Source organism: Atta colombica, unplaced genomic scaffold (assembly GCF_001594045.1).
Source record: "Atta colombica isolate Treedump-2 unplaced genomic scaffold, Acol1.0 scaffold207, whole genome shotgun sequence".
Classification (NCBI taxonomy): domain Eukaryota; kingdom Metazoa; phylum Arthropoda; class Insecta; order Hymenoptera; family Formicidae; genus Atta; species Atta colombica.
In genome coordinates this window covers 2,431,087-2,453,348 of record NW_017259302.1, presented here as the reverse complement: position 1 = coordinate 2,453,348, position 22,262 = coordinate 2,431,087, and the positions used below count along the sequence as shown (strand labels likewise).

The following is a 22,262-nucleotide window of genomic DNA, read 5'->3' as shown; positions in this document are numbered from 1 at the left end:
TATCGAGAAAATAAATACGTAAAACAAATTAAGTGATTAATATAAAGCAAGATTGATGAATATAACTTGATTGGGGAATATATTTTTAACATTCTGAATATAGAAAACACGATGTGTTATACGAGGGAAAAAAATGCATATTCCCCCGCTGGGGGAATTGCTTCTTCGAACATCTGTTGGTTCGTTTCAGGATGGAATCATCAATTACTCTGGAATGCCGGACATACAGTCGTTAACGATTTGTAAGTGAGATGACCTCACCTTCGAATAAAGACCATTTAATGCAAGAATAAAATGCAACACACCATCGACTAATCACAATAAAACAAATACATTGTTATAAATATTCATTCACGGAAATATTTCCTTTCTAGATACCTTCTGTCAATGTGCATTTTTTGGCAGAAGGATATTAATCATTCAAGATAAAGCCAGATATTACGATACATAGAATCGTTTCGAGGATTTTAAAACTGGAAGTAGACAAGACACAAAAACGCCAGGGAAATAGGAGAATAAAGGGAAAGAGACTCTTCCGAGATCGTCCCCTGTAAAAAAATCGCACAACTAAAAACTCGCTGATGAATAAAACCTACCTGAGGGTTTGAGCTGTCGTCGTGGGACGTAGTGGGGCTCTTTGATTGTCAGGCCTATGGAGAGGATCAGGAGAGGACACAGCTCTGGCCTGATCGACCAGTCGCAACACCGGGCTTGTTTTGCCCTTTTCGATGCAATCGCAGGTCTTCGACATGCTGCGCCAACCTGTGGCACTAATTCTCGACTTTGCGATTGGGAAGACGTTACTCTGTTGCCCATTACTCTCCTTGGCGATCGAGCTCATTATCACGTTACGTTCGTTACGCGCCTCAAAGCTGTTCCTCTCGTAATTCTTGCGCGAGTGTCGCGGCATGTCTGGCACCCTAAAAATCCCGGGCGCTATCCGGGTATCTGTGTTCGCGTCATTGCGACATTCGCGTGAATCGCTGTCATTTAAGAAACCGTTCTCGATTTCATAAAGTGGCTGCTTTCCGACCGAATAAATGTTCTTCGCAATAATGTCTACTTTCATCGGATCTTCCATATCTGTTGGACCAATACGAGAGGAGAGAGGGCTCGATGCCGACCAGAATCGAGCTCTGGAGGCTATGTGCGACAGAGAAGATGGATGCAATGATAGAGGTTCAATACAGGTATCAGGTCGATAGGCAATCGGTTGTGTGGATAAATTCTGAGAGGAGTTGAGGATTCGTGGTGCCCATACCGGCCAGGAAGGTGACCTATAAAGATCACAACACAAATGTACAAGCATGCAAAAATCATAAACTCATATAAATAAAGATAAAAAAAGAAAGAAAGACATACGTAAAGTAAAAAAAAGATAGAGAGTCCAGAGTCTCATGGTCGAGAAATTGAGAATGAAGAGATTGCTTGAGGCTGGAGCAAAAACAGAAGATTTTCTCGCGTTATTGATTCGCTCTTTTGTTAATCATTTGTCAGACCGTTTATATCGTCATATATAATCCTATTCATATAATTAATTTAAAATAAAAATAGTTGGCTATTTAAAAAATTATACACTATGACAAAATGTCTGATTAAAAATAGACGAACTAGAAAATTCTGATTATATCAATCTAAATTCCGATTGTATCAATTAGAAGAATCTATTCATCAATTAGAAGATCTAGCAGATTTAACCAGGAGAAATTTTAATTTATCCATTTTCAACCAGAATTTCAATTAATTCAATCTGACACTTTTTTCAATGCGAGTTTGTTCAACAAGCAAGTTTTATCGATTAGTATATAGAAGGTTGATATCGTTAAAGATTGAAGATAGAATATCTTTTTAGAGTCAAGATAAAGGCGAATATTTAAAGCAAGATATAGTGTAATAATTGTAGCTGAAGTATTTTATTAATAAAGCCAAGTGTTTTGCATTATGAAAAAGAAATCGTTAGTTTGTTGTAGTAAAATGTTATGAATGAAATGTATTGATCATTTATCATTCACGCATTATTAATCATTTACAGTTATTACTATAAACAGACGTATTTTTTCGTGCAATTTTTTAAATCTTATTTTCAACTCATGCTCGTTGTTGTTATTACAGAAATAGTAAAATTAGGCAATTCGTAAGTAGATTAGAAGGAAAGTGTGGTGAACTAGGTATCTTAATCTTTTCATGTCATATAACTGACAATTAAAATTCTATATAGTTTCCTATTTCAATGTAATTGAATGTGAAAAATAATGCAATATGAAAAGTTTAAATCGTTTTTGTCAATAGGGAATGAAAACTCTAGACGTCATCGTTGATTATGCTCAACTTGAAAATATTTTTCAAGATAAACATTTCTGATTGTTTTGTTTTATATTATGATATCAGATAATCTGAAGATTTCGAAAGTCGTTCAAAATAAATGAGAATCGTCGAAACGCATAATAAGTCTTACCTAATGTGACCGCTATCACCGCTACTGCTCTGTCTGCTATGCTGACTGTGCGAATTCAAGGAACCGTAGCCAGACCCTTTGCTAAGTTGACTCGTATTGCTGCTGTTGCGCGAATGCCCAGATTCCGTATGTGCCTCTATTAGAGTCTCCACAGGAACCGCCGAAGGTACGATTTCGCTAAGAGTCATCGGATCATATGTTTCTGCTCCGCTGAGAAGTTCTAATTAATATATGACTCATTAAAATAAATTTCCTTTATTTCCTAGAATATATTCCAGGATTATAATTTGTAATTTTAGGTTTATATTATCCTCGATGCTTTGTATTTAGCTATGTACAAATGTTTTTTTTTATTATTATTAAATATGAAATCTGTTTTATAAATCAAACATACTTTATACATATATCGGATACGGCATAGAAAGCGAGCAAATTACCGGAAGTGAAGAGTGCAGGCCTCTTCTTAGGAAGACTGCCGAAACCACTGCTGGCACTTGCTATACTTCCCGCTAAGGAACCAGTAGATACATAATCCTCTCGATTAGAACATCTCTCGGATGCCGTTACTTCGTCACCGGTAACACCAGGTGCACCTTGCACTCCGGGCACCGCCAACTGAGTTTGTTTCAATGATGGGGAAGGGCTGAGGCAATAATTGATTAATTTGTTAATCAAAAGAATGTCCATGTTCTTTCGATTAAAATCGCAGATACAGTAGAAATAAAATTAAATCTTAACTTTTAAAAAAGAGCCTTATTGAAAAGAAATTCTTTATAGCACAAGATAACCGGATTCTATATAGCCTAATATGTCCTATTCGTTGTTTGTGAATAATTACATGATAAATTTAACAAAGGCATTAGTAAATCGTGCAGGTTGTCCGCCTGATTCAATTGTATCAATTTATTGCTCAATTTGTTCATTCTGTTATTATCAAGCAAAATGCAGTCGTAATATATTTCATAGATAATTATTTTCTATAATTATCAAGAGATGGTTATTCATTTTTATAGTTCATATTATTATAACTCTGTATTTATATTTTACAACACTGTATTTAATTTATATGTTAATGTTATGTTTATAAGCAAAGAAAAAAATTATTTATAAAGTACTTTTCGTAAGACAGAACCAATATGAATCCAGGCATATTGAATGTAACATTTCTTTTTTAATACTTTTGTTATTCCAGACCATGGATTATAATTTATCTGTTAAACTGCTAATTGTAGAGATAAGTAGACAAATAAATAAATAGATAAGTAGATTGTTAAAACAGTTTCTTTGTGTTTTCTTACGTGTCAATATATTAATATACTTATAATTTTTCATTTTCTAACTTTTTTTTACGAAAAAGAGGAAAACTATATGTATACACAAAATAATCTAAATACTACTTTTTCTTAAAATTTTGCATTCATGTAAATATTTGAAAATGTCTTAAATTTTTTTAATGTTCAAAAATATTTCCTCTTTTGAATCAGTTTTCAATTGGACTCAGTAAAAAATTAGAAATAATTACAAAGCAAATATAGAGTCTGTTGCCTTATTTTCCGTTCCTGCTTTTTTCTATTCTATACCACATTTTCGCGTGATATAAAAGAAAAAAAAATAGCAGAAATGCACTTTAGAGAATATTTTTCATTAAGGCTCCATTTAAAAGTTAAATTAGTTAAATTTATTGGATTTAAGTCCACTAACTTAATCCAATGTACTAACTTATCAAAGTAAAGACTGTACTAAAGATTACGTATGTTATATATACTATAATATAACAAATCCAAGAATTTAGATTATAAATTTTCACATAAACACATTCAACAATTTATAATAAAGCATTTCAGAAAAACGGATAGTGTCTTACACTTTAAATAGGATATCTCCGGAGAGCATATTCATTTTTATGGCTACGCGCAGCATAGAATTATCCTGACGATGTCGCGCATCGTAACCCTCCAGGAGACATCTTCTTCGGCAGAAGCCAGCTCCTGCGAATTCGGCCAGGTTTAAATCGGTGAAGCCCAATTTCTGGAAGGACCTGCCTCCTTTTAATTCCTGTCGTACAAAAGAGCTTCATAAGAACATATTTTTAAAACTAACCATTTGTCTAATTACAATATATATTTGTAAGAACGCGATGAAAATTAATTTTGTAATAAAAAGAAATATATAACTTCAATGTATGAATATTCTGAATCTTTTCAAGAGGGAGATTCATACATTTGCATTTATTCGAACTAATTAACTAAATGTAAATAATAAAACTATTAGAATATTTTTTAAACAAATTAGCAAATATTTACAACAAGAAATACAACTTTTATCTTTCATCATTTATTAATTTTTTCATATTATTTATTATAATTTTACAAATAAAATAAAGAATTAATAAATCAGATAAAGACATTTTTCTTAGTCAATTCTTGCTCTGGTATTTCGAGCGTGAGAATGTGAGTGAAAAGTAAAATGTTTGTGAAAACAAAAGTTGAGAAAAATCTCTGTCTTCCTTTCATTTCGTTTCTCAGCCCGAATATTCACACCTGAAAGAAGTTTGCTCTCACCTTTCTCACAGATATCCTTAAAATGCATGGATCGAGCACGCCCGTGGACGCATTGGCGCTCATCTTGCATAAAAACTCGAACTTTGCGTTCCATCTCACCGTATGCTCTTGCACTTCCTCCCTGTAAAGATAGACAAAGATGATTGTCTGTCTATATATTTCGGATGAAACGGAAGATTAATGTCTTCCCGTGTTATTCAACGTGTTACTTTTATTGTTACTGAAAGTGTACTAATTGTTTTCTCTTTCTCTTCCTTTCTCTAATAAGAGGAGAAGGATATTTTCATTTAATATTATACACTCTTAATTTATGTAGACATTCAAATTCCTTGAAGTTTTATGCGATCTCAAAAATTGCACGTGACTAACAACGATAATTTTAATTAATCTTTTTTCATTAATCTTTTAAGCTGTGATCACAATCGTTTGTTTCTTAATTCTCACAGCAAGTTGATAGATCTCGTAATAAATTTATGTTATCTTGAAAATCTCTGTTTTAAACTGACTAGAATAATTTATTTTTTATTCATTGATTCTCCCTGAAGTTCAATTCAATAAATTGTTTTAATTATCATTGTTAAAAATTCCCCGCATTTTAATATTTTGTCAGTAAAATGTAACTAGAGAAAAATGAATTCTGCATTCATGAGAAGATCTATAGCTGAAAGGAAATGCGTTCTATAGGACAGCTCGTACATACTCGGGGAAAATGCATTCTGGGATAGCCCGTGTACTCAAGAAAAATGCAAAGTAACGTTCGAAAATTCAAATACTCAAGAATTCCTTTAACATTTGTGCTTTACCAAGAATTGCGGTGAAATAAAAAAAGAAATGTCGTTAAAATAGAAAAAAATGTAAATTATCCACCGATTGTCACGTTATCATTTTTAATAACGTTTTGCATTTCCCAGGAATTTAAGTGAATTTTTCTATGCGGCAACGCTTTTCACGCCAAGTATGCATGCATAATAATATGAAAAAAAGAGACAGAGAACCTCCCGAGAAGACGTGCCGCTCTCGTCTAATGCAAACGAAGGCAAATTGACGCGTATGCATAATGCGATCAGCAGTTTCAGTTCCGCTGGGAACATGAGGACGCCAATGAATCATGACCCGAAATGATGAGGGCGTCTCTCGCGTCGAGGCCCTTGACCGACATATATATCTTGTTAATGAAACGTGCGCGCCGATTAATGTTCAATGCTCTTTACTTCCGGTACTTCTAGCACACACACTCACATGCACTTATATTGGATCCGCCAAAGGATCGATAGCGATGAATTACCATCGACATGTCTGAATTTCGTCAACTAATTTCATCCACACCTATAATGAGATTTGCAATATGTCATGGTGGAACAAGCAACATTATTATTATCGATTTCACTCAGTTTGCGAATAAAATCGTAATTGATGTTAGTATGTATTGATAACTGTAATATAACACCTCCGGCTAATTACATTCAATGATGTAAAAACTGAAATCACAAACTATGTCGATAAGTGAATTCCTATTTGCAATGTACGCAATGCCTAAATGTTATTACTGATTTAACCAGGGCGGCAAACAGCGCCTTCTATTATTTCTGACTTTGTATAATAAACTTCTTTATATGACGTGGCTCTATTACTGACAATGAGCAGGCAATTGCGATAAATTGTTATCGAAAAATAACTAAAATAACTATTCCAGAATAATTAACTGTAATTATAAATGCATAAATGTTCTTACAATGTTCTTACAATAGTTGTACAGTCATATATATAATAGAAATTTAAATTGTGTTTTAAAGACTTTTGCAAAAAGAAACTCGTCGATAACAAATCAATTATATAAATTGAAATTAATTTAAAATATTATAAATCAAATAAATTTATTGATAATATTAAATTCAACCCAATCCAACTCTTGCGTATCCCTGCCATTTTATATTCCTCTTCTATCTTTTTTCTTTCAATATACTTTATTCATCTCACGGATATCTTAACTAAGCAAGCATAAAGAGCGATCAAGGCGGAGGCCGATATTGACTCATGGTGTACCGAATAATGCGTGATGACATGAGTTTAAAATAAACCAACCCTGTGCATAACACCCACCACTCTACAGCGCCCACGTAACCCCGAAGATCGCCTTATCGTAAATATCATCGCCAACCCCTCTTATCATACCAGCCGGAATATCGATAGTGGTAGGTAGTAATGAGAAGGAAAAAAAGGAAACGCGCGGGCGTGGAATATCGGGCGTGGAATATGAAGTGATGAAAATGTGCAAATAATCACGGGGAAGAGGTTACAGTACACATAATTGCAATTCGAAAAGAAAACTTATATTGTTTTCTTTTTCTTTTTTCAAAACAGTTACTATAAACTAAAAATATCTTTGTGACTGACGTCAATCGAGCGTTTTACAGGTGCGCGCGCATACATGACAGTATGCTTTATTTTACAATATTGTAATTTTCAGAACCTATCAGAAGAGACAGATAAAATAATACACAATATACATTTTTGTATTTTTTTTTTTGTAAAATTTTAAAATTTATTATCAAAATTAATTATTGGAAACGTGCTTCGTATGATAAATGAAAAAATGAACTTTACGATAAAGAGTAAAATTCGATTAAAAAAAGACGAATATTTTAGGGATAAAACAATAATGGTTAATACCGCTTCGCTGATAAACGATAATGTAGGAATAAAGTGCCTACAACAACATTAATAAATGGTTTAGTACATTTGCTATAGTTGTAATACTATATAAGAGTGTGTGTGTGTGTGTGTGTCATTAATTTTAAATGTCGATGGTTTCTATCGGAACAAAAGGCCCATTAAAACGCAATCTACTTCGTGATATACGTAATCTACTTCGTGATACTAACTGCTCCCAAAAAAATCATGCGGCTTAAAAAATAACGGAAGATAACAAAAAAGGGCAAATCTTTATTTTCCGCAACGTTAGTTCAAGCAACTTGACTCGAAGCACTTGCGTAATATTAAAAAAATAATAAGCGATGCAACACGATGACGCCTGTTATGATAACAGCCGATAAGAAACACATTCATACATATTCATAGAAACACATTCCTTGCACGCGATTATGCTATTGCAGCTCAAATATTTATACATATATAGTATAAAACATATTAAATGTCAAAATATGTTATATTTTTACGTACATAATTTTATGAAAAGAGAATATTTTATTTTTTCAAATTATTATTTTTCGAATGGCTATTATTTTTTCGATTGTACAGACATCTAAAAATATAGCTTGTATATAATGGATAAACTTATTTAATGTTAATATTATTATATGTACATTATATATATGTAAATCTATCCGATCATCTTGATAAAGGAAGTAAATTTTCAGAGAAATATGTGAATAAAACATGTATTTTGTACATGCAATTCTATATAAATTTTTTATAAATAATCAAAATTGAAAAGAAAATTTTATAAGGACAAAATTTAATAATTACTTTTTATGTGTATAAAATTTTTACGATCAATTTTCTAATAACCTTTAATTTCATTTCTTTTACGTAACAAATTGCAGGAAATACATGTTCCTCTACATTTCATAAAAATTAAAAAAATAATAAATATAAATAGAAAAAAATGGAACTAATTTATTATATTTTAAATGTATAAATTTATACAATAAACATTATTAAGTATTAACATTTTTTTTAAATCTCAATCTCAATATTATCTCAATATTAATCAAAATATGCTTTATAAAACATTATACACAAAATATTCTAGATTAACTTATACATTTTTTAGTAAATTTGGTATTCTCGGTTTTTCTTGTTTATAATTTTTTTAATTATTTTCCATTTATTTTCCGGAGATCGCAAATAAAAATTTTTGTTAAAATATTGGTGCAACTAAAATACAAAATATTTCATATTTATTCATATTTTTGAGGACATACAAATTGTAAAATTATTAGCTCGATATATATTATAATAATTATTTAATTTACTGTTTAGCGTTTCTCATTAAAAGGAAAGCAGAGAACAATGCATTGTGGAAAGTAACGATCCTAAAAAATAAACGATACGAACAGGAAAACAATGAGATAGCTGAGAACCTAAATTAGGATAGTGGGTTAAAAGAACCGGTGGTATCAAACGTCATTACGGGATAATAACGATATCATTGCATGCGGTATCGTTGCTCTATTGATAACAGACATGAGATTGCGGCGATGCGATAGAGAATGCAAGCTACAACACGAATTCTCTTTTTGTCTCGTAATATTGAAATCTTGTGCACGTGCAAACGAAAATTGATATTTTCCCGATCTGTAAATTCGATGAAAATTTATTTCATGTAGCTTTTACTGCTCATGTAGAAAATCGGAACGAATTCATTAATAAAATAAAATAATTCTCGAGCTTCAATGTTTAAAATGAAATATTCATAATAAGGAAAAGTATAACTGAGAGCAAATATGTTAGCGTATACAATTTTTAATATTCAAAATATATTTATTCCATTGTACATTTTATCTTCTCACAAATATCGATCATCATAATCCGTACAAATGTTTCGGTTTTTTTTTTAAGCCATCAGTACATAATCTAATGAAGATAGAAGTAAAAATGAACTCTTAGTGAACCATAAGTAATTCAACACTTCAACATATCTCTTCTCGACAATAATATGACTGATAAGATATTCCATTAAGAGCGCGTCCATATTATCAATATAAATTGAAATCAAGAAGAATAATTCATATTTAGAAGTCATTATAGACAATTTGTCTACGTCAGAATTTATAAAACGAATTTACGAAAAAATTCATTTCGCAAATAGACTTATCAATTACGCGCTTCGCGAATAATCCCATTTGCATTGTGCTGTTTTTATCATACATAAACGTGTGTTACAGAGTATGCTTTTAAAAAGATTCCCGATTCAAATCAAGAATCATTGCAAAGTCAATCTTCACGTATAGAACCGTGTTTGATAAATATGTGTGGTCGATGTCCTAAAGCCATTAACTTTATTCTTATTTATGGGATAGTAATTTATTAGTTATAATTTATGTAGTTTCGTAACATCGCGTGTACTTACATCGTACATTACTTGTTTCGATAAATTATCCTCTTTCTTTTCGAGCGTCAAATAATACCTATAATATAAATCAAATAATACCTATTCATTCATTAATACTGATATGCTACGCACAATGGTGTTGCATCTTCTTATTTCCTCAAAGTAGCCCAATGATATTGTGAGTTACAATCTGCATTTAAATGAAACTATCGCGCTTTCTTATGCAACATCGTTCGTATTAAGATCGTGTCAAAAGGAAAGAGACATCTCGAAGGCATCGCAATCTTCTTCAAGACAATTCTCAAACGTGACGAGCTACCGAAATGTTAGATTACAATATAAGAAAATATTCAGAGGCTTGCCGTATAATGAGTTTCGCTTCATTTTCGCTCCTGTTGTGTCATAGGTGCATTGTCCTCGTGAATGAAAAGAGGATCGTAGCCACCAGGACTTCTCGACGGAGCATTGTACGCCTGCAAGATCCCCCTTTGTTCATAATTCCGTAATGTTTTTCATTTCCAGAGGCTTAACAGAGTTACTCGTCACTGTCTGCCGCGTGACAACGACAACAACTCGCGGATTATCAAGTTCATTCGAACGAGCAATCGGATGTAAATGTAGTAAACATAAAAATAATGTTTGATTAAATTCGTAAATAATGCAGTATGAAAAAATGTAATATAATAGAAATCATTATTATAAGATTGAGATTACTAAAAAAATTAATATAAATAATTTAATTTAATAATTTCGTGTTTTTTCATTCATTCTTTTTATAATGTAGCTCAGTATTATTTTAAGAAAGAATAAAGATACATTTTATATAATTATAATGTTGCGCAAATTATACGAAAGCTGAAAATCTTTCCTTCATATATGCGAGTTATTACTATATACAAAATTATATTATATAAACGATATTATGCAACGTATAATCGAAAATACAAATAAAGATTGTAATATATTTACAGTATTTGAACATCGTTTATAATCAGACAAGCTTTTGAGATTTTGTGTCACACTGATTGTTCAAAGAATGGTTCGAAAACGCAAATGCGAAAGTATAAATGTTCGTAATAAGTTGCGAAATGAGCACTCGTTTTTGTCTCAAACATATAAACGAGTAAGCGGTGTGAATGCGCCCGACATGGTAAGCGAAAGTAAAGCTACCAGTGGGATTCTCCAGCAACTTCCCATTGAATTCCGGTATTCATAGGCGGGAATGCCACGAGAAATGGCGATTGGTGCTGCGAATGAATTGCAACGTCAGAAAATACTGCTTAATGAAACGAATTCTGAATGGCGACCAATAATTTCACCGCCGATTGTGAAGTGTGAGGAATGGAGGAAACGCCCGGATGAAGTAGCTATGTCGGTCTATTCGCGTTGTGAGATCTCCATCGGTTCGATGCCCGTAAAATTGTTTCAAAGATCTTCCCCTTCTACCCTTCTACGTGTGCAAACTGTAAAAATTCATCTCCGTAGAACTTATCGCCTACATATTCGCGTGAAAAACGTTGTTGGCGAAAAATCGCGATTAGAAGCACCTGTTCGCAAGCATGTTCCAGAAAAATATATCGACGCGTAAATTTACAGCAGCATGTTTTCCAACAAAGTTCACACGAATCACTTTTAATAAATGACGTCTTCTTTATTTTCGTAGATATTTAAATGTAGCATTTATAAAAGAAAATAAAAAAATTTTAAATATAAGGATTTTATTTGATTGAATTAAATAAATAAAATGAATAATATATAATTAGATAGTTAGAATCTTGAAAAAAAAAATTATATTTATGCAATTTTATCGCATATATTTAATCTCAAAATCTCTCTTAATAAATCATTTATCATTGTTTATTCTCAAAGTTTCATTATTCTTTGTATTTCTTAATAATAGAAATTTTTTATCGCTTAAAATAATAATAAATAAAATATATTATTATAATTATTACATCTGCTTTTACAATAAATATAAGTGATAATTTACATCTGCTTATTTCAAATCTAGCATCTACTCATAAATTAAATATAATTAATCAGATTGTCGTCTAAGATATCGCGCTAACTAAATTATCAATCATATAAAACGTACTTTAGCATACACGAAATTGATGATTTATTATTGATAGAATTTCAATACAAACCCAAATCCCACCGTGAATTCTCTTCCAGTCTCTATCTATTCTGACAGTTTTTTCCGCGTTCGATGACCGATTTTGATACTCGCGGATATCCTTTGAAAGAGCGACGCGTGCATGTCGCAACGATCATTATCGGACTACTATCTCGATAGAAAATTTCATTAGTTAGACGTAACGCGGACGTTGCCGTTACGGACGGTTCACGTCACGGATGTAAGGATGCGTGCAACGATGAGCATCAGTCAATACTTGAGCGGCGTCGTAAGCGTCGCAACGCGCCGACGGCGTTGACATCGCTCCTGCGGTTGCTAAAATTTCGCCGGAGCGAAAACGTAGCGAGCCAATTATTCTGGAAAATCGGAACAACTCGTCCGGACATCGATTCTTGAATGTACATCCCTAGGAATCGGATTTTTGGTACCAAAATGCGACATCACACCGCGAAATTTAGCGGCCAGATTTTCTTTCGCACGAGTTACAATTGAATTTTTATGACCATAACCGCGTCCCATTATTTCAATGTCAAGTTTACCAGCGATTTTCTATTAGTGAACGAAAATAATCGTAAATTATTTATTAAGAAGCATAAATTTAGAAAGTTTTTTTATGATTAAGGAAACAATTATACAAATTACGAATAATTAAACTGTGAACAACTTTAAAAAAGATTTTTCTATAATTAAGAGCTAATTAATATTTTTGGGTAACGTGAAAGTTGGATTTTTAGCTTATATTTTGCACAAAAATGTTTCTAATTTCTATTAAATTTTCAATAATCATGTCATTTATTAATTAATTTTTTTCATTAACCTTCTATTTATATACGTTTTGAAACATCTCATTATAGATATAAAGAAGAATGCAAAATTCATACGAATTTCAAGTCTAATGTTCCAGTACACTTTTAATTGTGAATTATTATACAAAAGATTAATCGCGGAAGTCTATATTTTTGCGTTTACCAAATTTTTCATTATCATCTTCGTTATATTTACACAAAGTGCTATTATAGATTTAGGATGCCGTCTCATAGCAACAAGCGCATAACAAGTACACACGGTTCTTCACATGATAAAAGATCTATTGATTGATCGACATAAGTACTTTGTTTGTTGAAATGATTGATACAAAAAGCATTGATAGTGAAGTGTTTGCGTGTCGCATTTGTGTTCTGTAGGTTGAAAGTTGTGACCTTATATTTTATATTCAGCAAAAATGATATATGTATTTATGTGTGCCTTCCAACAAGCGATACAGTGCGACATAGCGACATGTCATCTTTGTTTAACATTGGCAAATAACAAGGATGTAATAATCCATTGTGTCATACTGTGTCATTTGTGTCGCTTGTTGGAAGGCACACATAAATATATCTTTTGGATATGATAATTAGTAAATAATAAAAAAATTCTCATGTTCGTTTTTAGATGTGTTAAAAATATAAAAATTAAAGTAACATGTTCTTGAATGTACATATATACAATTGTATTAACTGTAAAATATGTAGGCTTAAATAAGAATAGATTTTATCGTCATTTTCGTCTTCAGTCCGTTTTTGTTTGCAAAAATGATAATATCTAACAAAACTTCAGACAAATAATTGTTACGATTTGTTAACAAAATTTATGTTTGTACCGTATCAAATATTTTTTTCACATACTACGATCGATTTAGGTAATCTATCACTAATAAATCACTATTAATTCAATAATTTAAGACCCTTGAGAAATGCTCGTGAGAAATCCATATGATGAGTTGAGTATAATCACTTCACGTAACTTTAAATTGCAAATTAACGATTTACACGAAAAGAAAAAGAAAAAAAAATTATTTGTACAGCAGCAATCATTAAAAGACCAGAGGAAAAATCGAAAGCATTAAAATGAATTATCCGACTTGCAAGCCGATCCGGGCGAGCATTTAATTTAGCCTCTCCGTCATGTAACTTGATCGTTGATTCTACCTAACGTAACCGCACCATAGCTCGGTATTATAGTTGGATGTCAACAGGTCGGTCACCCCATTACGTTCGCTGATTTTCTATTAGCCAGATATTGTTCGACACAATTTAATGCATTTTTATATAATGTTGTATATTGTAGTATAGAATATTTACCAAGATATAACGACAAAATTGTTACCGTGATTTATGTATTACATCGTTACATATTTCGCGACCGATAAGCGCGTATCGCTGCGCAGAAATATATCTTCCAAGTTTTATTTATATACATGTTTGAGTAATGAATTCTGAATAATTTATAGACATTCTAACTGAATTAAAAGAATAGAATGTAAAGCATTTCAGTAGAATCAATTACTCTCAATCAGTTATATTTAATGTCATTAATATTAAATGTCAGGGGATTTGCACTGATGCAAAATGATTAATTAATTATGTAAGAAAACCGATCATTAATAATAGGTAAAGGAAACTATATAAAGATTGAAAAAATTGGCTATTTTTCTTTGCTTCCATCAGGTTATCTTCTTTATTAAAGCGATAACATATGGTTTTGTCGAAATCTATTAGCTGTCGAGAGAATCCAAAAAGAATTGAAGAAAAAGAGAACGGGACAAAATCAGATATATATATTGAATGAAAGATTACCACTGCATTGTAGTCTTGCTGGTTTAAACGAGTCGTTTCGCTGCTCCAAATACGCCAGCGCTTGGCGTAATGCAAACTCGACAGCTCCAAAAAAGCGAAAACATTGTCTACTCATGCTGTGCGTGTTTTAGAATTGGTAATAGTGGCGCAAGGATTTTCCCGAACTGCAAATCTCCAATCCAAATATCACGTGCCGTAAAATTTCGAATAAGACTGGTCGAAATCCGATGTTAATTTAAGGACAAGTTTTTAAATTCTCATGGCTGTTATATTGATCATTTTGTCCACTAGTATAAGAATAGTAGTTTTATAATTCTTCCTCCTGATAATAAAGGAATGATATAAGAAAAGAGCTATATTACAAAAGTAATATAAAAAAATTAACGTTATCAGTCAAAAGATCAAGATCAAGAAGATAGAATACTCTAAATGGTCAAATCTTGGAAACCTATGGATTCAGCACTCGAGACACATTTAACCATTTTAATTTAGAGACACCAAGATATTTTGAAAACAATGAATTCTTGAAAATACATCTCTGTACCCAAAATCTAAGTAGCTTATCTGATGACCCTCTTTAAATCCTACACTCTTTATTTGAAATATTTTTTTTAAAAACATTGTTTTCGAGATATTTTGGTGCTCTCTAAAGAGTTGCTGAATCAGTGGATAGTCACTAATCATTTAGTGGCATACTTGGCACTGATAATCAATGAAGTTCAATTAAAAAAGGAAGAATTGATTATATAACTAAATTTTATAACTAAATTTTATAACTTTATATAACTAAACATTATATATAACATTATATAACTAAAATACTGATATTCGCACGTTAATTTCAATTTTCCAATTCCATATTCATTGATTTAAACACTAAAACAAGGTTAGTTAAATACAACATAATAAAAATTAGCTAGGTTAGAAATCTCACATTTAATTCACTGATTACCAGTGGCATACTTGGCACTGATATTAGTGATCCACTGATTCAGATTTAGAGAGTGTCTAAGTTAAAATGGCCAAACATGTTTCGGTCCAAGTTAGGTATAGAATTCATATATATTATATATGTATAGGATGCGATTCTATTCTATCTATTTCAAACGTGATTTATTGCTTGATAACATTAATTCTTTAATCATTTTTACAATATAACTCGTTCCTTTATAAAAACCTTTTGCTTTATGTATCATAAAAACTTTCGAAAATTGATATTGAAGAATAATATAACAGTATACACAACATAAAAGTATACACAAATATGTAAAACCATGTACGCGCGCGAACCTATGTTACTGTATTTTAATGTTATTGTATTTTATGTTATTGTATTTTAACTAAAGTTTTATAATTATACTGCCATTGAAAGATATTAATTACTGCTCGATCTTATATTTCTTTTAATTAATCGATGAATTTTCTTTTAATGAATTAATGCCTTTGTGAGTTATGGATCTCGATGTGAAAAGTATTTCCTTTTATTTAATCTCTCATACAAACTCCAAACGTTTTTGATCTTAGTTCGGATCCTTTTCAATGTCAGAAATTTACATTCGCAAAATCATTGTTTCCTAATACACGATACAATAATAAATGAAAGCATTACAATATATTACTAATAAAAACAGAACATTTCTTAATATTTAAATTAATATATGTACATAAAATTTAATTTAACTTACATGACTTTCGTCAAAGGTAATGAGAATGGCATGTTAACAAAACGATAGTTATAACTCATCTAACAAATAAGCAATATCTATCGGTAAAATAATTAAACATAGATAAAGAAAATATTGAAGAGAAGAAGTTTTATTTGTTAATCAATAGATTGTCATAAGCGCTGTCAGTCAGCTCTGTGTCTGTAAATTTAAACTACTTTTTTGTTTACGAATGAAAATCATTTCCAAAATAAGCCTTTTATTTAAAATTCTTTCTTCGTCAAGCATCTGTTATTTCAATCGAATTCATATCCATGTTCTAATGTCGATAATCCGTGATTACAGAACATTGAAGATATTCTCCAATTTATATGATTTTTGTGTTCACTCATCTTCGTTTTCAAAGTTCTGCTCATCTGACTCATATATGACGCATCACAGTTCCCGTGATTTATTTTGTATACCACATTGTTATGGAGCATAGAAGGAAGTCTATCTTTAATAAACCTGTTCAATTTATCGACATCTTTGTATGCCATGCTAACTACCTTAAAACTCTTAACGAAATTCTTGATTTTATCAGAAATGCCTATTATGTATGGTATTGTAAAAAATATTTATTTCCTTTTTGTTTTTGAACTGTTCTCTTCATTCTTATCAGCATTACTGTTTCATAGGTTAAATTTTTTATGTAGTCTTTTTTTGATGATGGAGAAATCAATTTTAATGGATATCCATTATTCAAAATTTTTTCATGAAAGGAAGGATGTGACAGTAACAGAACTCTATCTACCAAGCCCAACATTACATCTATTTTTTGACTTATAGAATATATAAAAATAAAAATTGGAATAAAAATTCAAAAAATGCCCTGAAAATATAAACTTTCTGGTACCATCATAAATGACCGAATTTTTGTCTTTTATCAAGGTAACATTCAAAAAGTTCAATCTGTCATCCTTCCTTCTCCAATGTAAATCTCGAATGGTAATTGTTGAACATTATTATTGCAAAAATTGTCAATGTGTGTCTTGTCAATTGCAAGAGCAATGTCACCCACGTAGCGTACATAAAACAAAAGTTTGATTGTCAATTTATTTAAAATGTCTTGAAGGACTATGTCCGATATTATTGACAATAACGGTGAATCCATTCCTTTTAATTATTATTTTCTAAATATCTGTCTTTAATTTTTTTGTAAAATGATATTCTATTTGCATTAAAAAATGTCTCGAAACCGCGCAGCAATCGCATTAACTTTTTTTCTACTTGAAAATTAATTAAAAAAATAATAAGTATTTAATAGATAGAATTAATTTAGATTAATGCAACATAACGCAAAATCGTAGTTGCATAAGTGGAAATATTCTCGAAAATGCAACTGAAATGCAGCCAAAATTTATGAAGTAGAATTCAAGTTGACTTACGTACGACACTTTTACAAAGTTGTGAGCCCTCACAGAATCGTAGAAACGCGAGACCGAATTAATCTTCTAGATAACAAACTCGGAAGTTCGTTGTACCCAATCCACATTGCAATTAGGTGTTATCCATATAAAGCTCTATTAAGTTCACTATATTAACCTCGTTTCGGTTTGACCTTTGCATGATCAGATTCGTACGCGAACACGAAACACGACAAATCACGTAATAAAGTTGATATTTGACATTTGTATTACAAAATACATTGATAATTTTAGATGTAAGCAGACATTTTAGATATAACCGAAAACACAATAAATATTTATGCGCATACCTGCGCATTTATTTTATAATTATTAATATCAATAGTATAAGAGATCCCATTTTTCTCATTAAAAAATAAACACGTGAAAGAAATGGGAGATATAAAAAAAGGCATAATTGAAAGCAAAAAAATGTTCTAGACGACAAAAATATTCGTAGACGACGATTACTTCATTCTGAAATAGGCATTGGAAAAAGAATTTATAATATACGTTTGTATGTAATTTACATTAATTAAAAATTCGATATAAACAGTTTGACATAACTAGATGGTTGCGATAGACATATATGTATAATAAATAGTAAAATATACGCTTTCGCTTTCCTCCTGCTTATTATTTCCATTTGATGGTTGACCTTTGAACAGTGCGACAAACATTATAGCTTACAACATTCTGAAGGCCGAAACCGTTAATATTCCACAAAGGTAAATGAGTCACGTAACGTAAAAATTGGACTGTCTCGATATTAATATGTATGGAGAATTAAATGCGTTCATAAGGTCAATACGCAATATCGATGTTATTTATGTCCAAAACAACTAATTAATTTTCATATTCAATTCATTTGGCACGCGAATAAAATGCAAAATCATGCATAATAATTTCTTGAAATGTAAATAGGTGAGCGACTGAAATATCTAATTTCAGTATTTTTAAAGTTTTAATAATGATAAAAAAATGTCCATCGAAGGATCAGAATCGCAAGTTGTATCATCAAATATTTCGTCTGATATATAAATTCAAAAATAATTAATGCTAAAATACGCAGAAAAAATTTTCTAAGTATAAGTATCCAAAAATTTAATTACAAATATGAAAATAATTTCATTAAATTACTAAAATAATTACGTAGGACACTCAAGCATAATGAGCAATGGTGCAAAAAATTTTGACATTCTAGTAACCAGTTTGAGCGTCCTGCATAATTATTTTGAAGATTAAACAAAATTATTTTCAGATCTGTATCTAATTAAATTTTTAAATATTCAGGAAAACTGTTCTTTCCGTGTACAACTAATTTATCAGTATAGAACTATTTTTATCACTTTTAGATCTGGTTTTTCATTTTTTTTTTATCACTTAATTTTTATAACTTATTACTTAATCACTTTTTTTTATAACTTATTAGGCTTAACCTGATGTTGAGTAAACACTAAATATGAAAAATAATTGCCTTAATATATTATAAGTATGACTCCGTGTCAATTCACTTATAATCGTCAAGTGTTAGAATAAATCGATGATCGTTATTACGTATTACTGCAGGCGTAATTGATTAATTGCAGTCGAGATCACATCTGTAAATTGTAACGCGAGTAGAGTATCAAACGCGTTTCGCCATATCAAACACATTCTCTTCGCCCACTTCACTCTCACCCTCGGCACACCCGGTATGGGTCTGCAGAAACACGAATGCGATTGCAACAGTTACATTGGCTGTAAGCAAGGCTGTTTCAAGGCTGTCGGGATCGTGTGTCGTTCATAGTTTGCAATGCGTCCTGTATACAAACAGAAGAGCGCGCCCCATAATGAGAGCATATGATGCGTGTGGATAATTTTCATTTACTGTTTTAAATTATACTAGTTAAGAAAAGAATTTTAATTACTTTAAACTAGACAAAATATTAGATAGAGTTTGGATACCAAAAATAATGCCGCAAACCAATACTAATCCTCAACATCGGGTATCCAAAATAATTAAAGGTACATAATTCATGACTTCTGATCAGAATTTTAATTTTTTTTACAAATAAGTCAAATATCACAAAAAAGTCATTTTTTCATATCAAATCTCTATTATTTCGAAAATCTAATATGCTAGTAAAATTTTGTTTGAAGCAAATTGTTTTCAACATCCGAAAAATTTATAAGAAATCTCTTGTCTGGTTTGAAGTAATTTTTAAATTAGTATTATCAATGTAATAATAAATTATATTTTGGCAGATATAATTTTAGCTGTTTTTCCAGCAATAAATTACTAACTCAGGAAAAATGAAAAGTAATTACTGTGAAAACGGTATAGCATAAATATTTTATTTTCAGACAAACAGAATAAAATCACAAGTGCGGGGCATTACTTAAATGCACTGTTTTTCTCTTGTGCTTGACTTTTCTGTATTTATCGAGTTAACTTTGGAACACTGGGCTATGTTGAAGACTCACATAAATAACGTGTGCTGGTATCTACGTGATTTGTTTCCTATAGAGTGAAACCAAGTAATTACCACTTTTTCTAAGCTTTCAGCAAGTCAAAGAATTTTCTTTCTGTTTAATTGCATCATATCGCGTGTTACTCCATTATTGACATTTTACTGAAACATATCTATTTATTCGTAAATGTATTCAAAAATTAGAACTATAAACAGTATAAAGTCTTAAGCCAACCCGTATAAAATATCTCTAATCAGTTCGCGCAGACAAATCGATTGTCAGATCCTTCAACGTCAAGTCGACAGCTATATTTGGTTTACCTTGCACGTGAATTGCCGAGAATACCGTTTACGGAGAATTTATACGACGTTGATGTACGACGTACGTTAAAGTACCAAAACAAAAATATTCTTTAGACATTCACGATAATCGTAACACTTGCGATATCCTCGCCCATGTTTCATTGTGAATGATGTGACCACATGTAACATAACAGGTACGAAATAATGATTGGCTATATTTATATATAAATAAATTATATAATTTAGATATAGATATAGATATAATTTAGATTTTTTTTGAGAAGAAAAAAATAAAAATTTACAAATTACATATTGTGTAAAGTAACTTTATTGACTCCGTAATATCCTGCTCGCTGATTAATTTATCCAAGGACTATTCTCCTTAGATGTAAGAATTGTAACGAAAGATGCGTATCGATCATCATTCTATCGCGGAATCTGTTACGATCTCCGTTATACTGGACGTCGAACGGTATCAAGAGGCGTTTCAAGATAAATAGTGGCTTGTTTGCATGGCAGTAAAACTATTAAGCGTTGCCGAGGCGGAACTGTCGCGTAAGATATTTCGAGCTCGTCGGAACGTTGTTAACAGAGCATCTCTCTGAAATCTGACGACGCAAAGCGATGGTCGATATTGACATTCATGCCGAAGTTGCAGATATATACTTAATTGCATACCTGTTGGATAAAACGATAGATAGATATATATAAATAATATTCGAATTCACGGTAAAATATCATGGATTCTTTGAAGTATGGCGTTATTCTCTGGCGTATGTCTCCAAGTCGCGATGTAACATGATCGACGAGCGTTCCGAAGAAAACCGTTCTGTAGAATAATGCGCATAACTGTAAACGAGCCACCGTAACGCATCGGGAATTCACCAGTTGAGTTTCTCATTTTTCCTCAAGGTGGCCGAACTGTGCATCGAATCTTAATCCACTATTCAATGGCGAGAAATCGTCGCTGCACTAATGAGATCTAATGTTGCAGTATATAATATTGCATCAGCAAACAAAGCCAATAAAACTGTCATCCTGTTCATTCTGATCTTAAGTGAAATATGACAATCAAGCATTCCTAACGCATGTAATCTGATTCTAGATTACATAACTATTAACATATTATTCAACTAAATAGCAATCAATTTATCACATCAGTTAAATGTCAAATTATAATTTTTAAAACTTATAAATAATATAAATTATGAATTAATAAAAATAATATTTGTATTATTTATGTTAATTTTAAATATACAGATTGTCAAAATTTGCAATGCAAAATATTATGGCAAAAAAGTTTTCGAAAAATTAACTAAATTAGTTAAAAATTTTTATTTTAAGCAATTTTTCTGAAATACAATGGTTTAAATAAGGATCAATTATTTCTTTAAATAATGAGATTATAGTAAGCACACTGAAGTGCTCGCTCACTAGCGCTCACTAATTATCACATGCGTGACTCACGGACAGGTGGTCATTTAAATGTAGTCTGTAACTGGCCATATTTGAGTCCTTATCTTAAAAATTGCCGCTGAAAATAAAAATTTAC

At 31.1% G+C, this 22,262-nt stretch overlaps 1 protein-coding gene across 4 annotated transcripts in view; it reads right to left on the bottom strand.

Annotated features, from left to right (window-relative positions):
- The window catches only part of LOC108687541 (protein FAM102B), a 75,925-nt gene that overhangs the window by 5,461 nt on the left and 48,202 nt on the right, over nucleotides 1-22,262 (bottom strand). For 2 of the 4 annotated variants that reach the window (XM_018193361.1, XM_018193362.1), the window contains 6 exons: nucleotides 5,017-5,137; nucleotides 4,320-4,510; nucleotides 2,893-3,098; nucleotides 2,456-2,675; nucleotides 1,363-1,434; nucleotides 597-1,277 (listed from right to left, as the gene is read on the bottom strand). In XM_018193361.1, coding sequence (XP_018048850.1) covers nucleotides 597-1,277; nucleotides 1,363-1,434; nucleotides 2,456-2,675; nucleotides 2,893-3,098; nucleotides 4,320-4,510; nucleotides 5,017-5,137 — 1,491 coding nt within the window. The remainder of the gene's footprint in view (nucleotides 1-596; nucleotides 1,278-1,362; nucleotides 1,435-2,455; nucleotides 2,676-2,892; nucleotides 3,099-4,319; nucleotides 4,511-5,016; nucleotides 5,138-22,262) is intronic. The other 2 variants (XM_018193363.1, XM_018193364.1) reach the window with 2 other exon arrangements.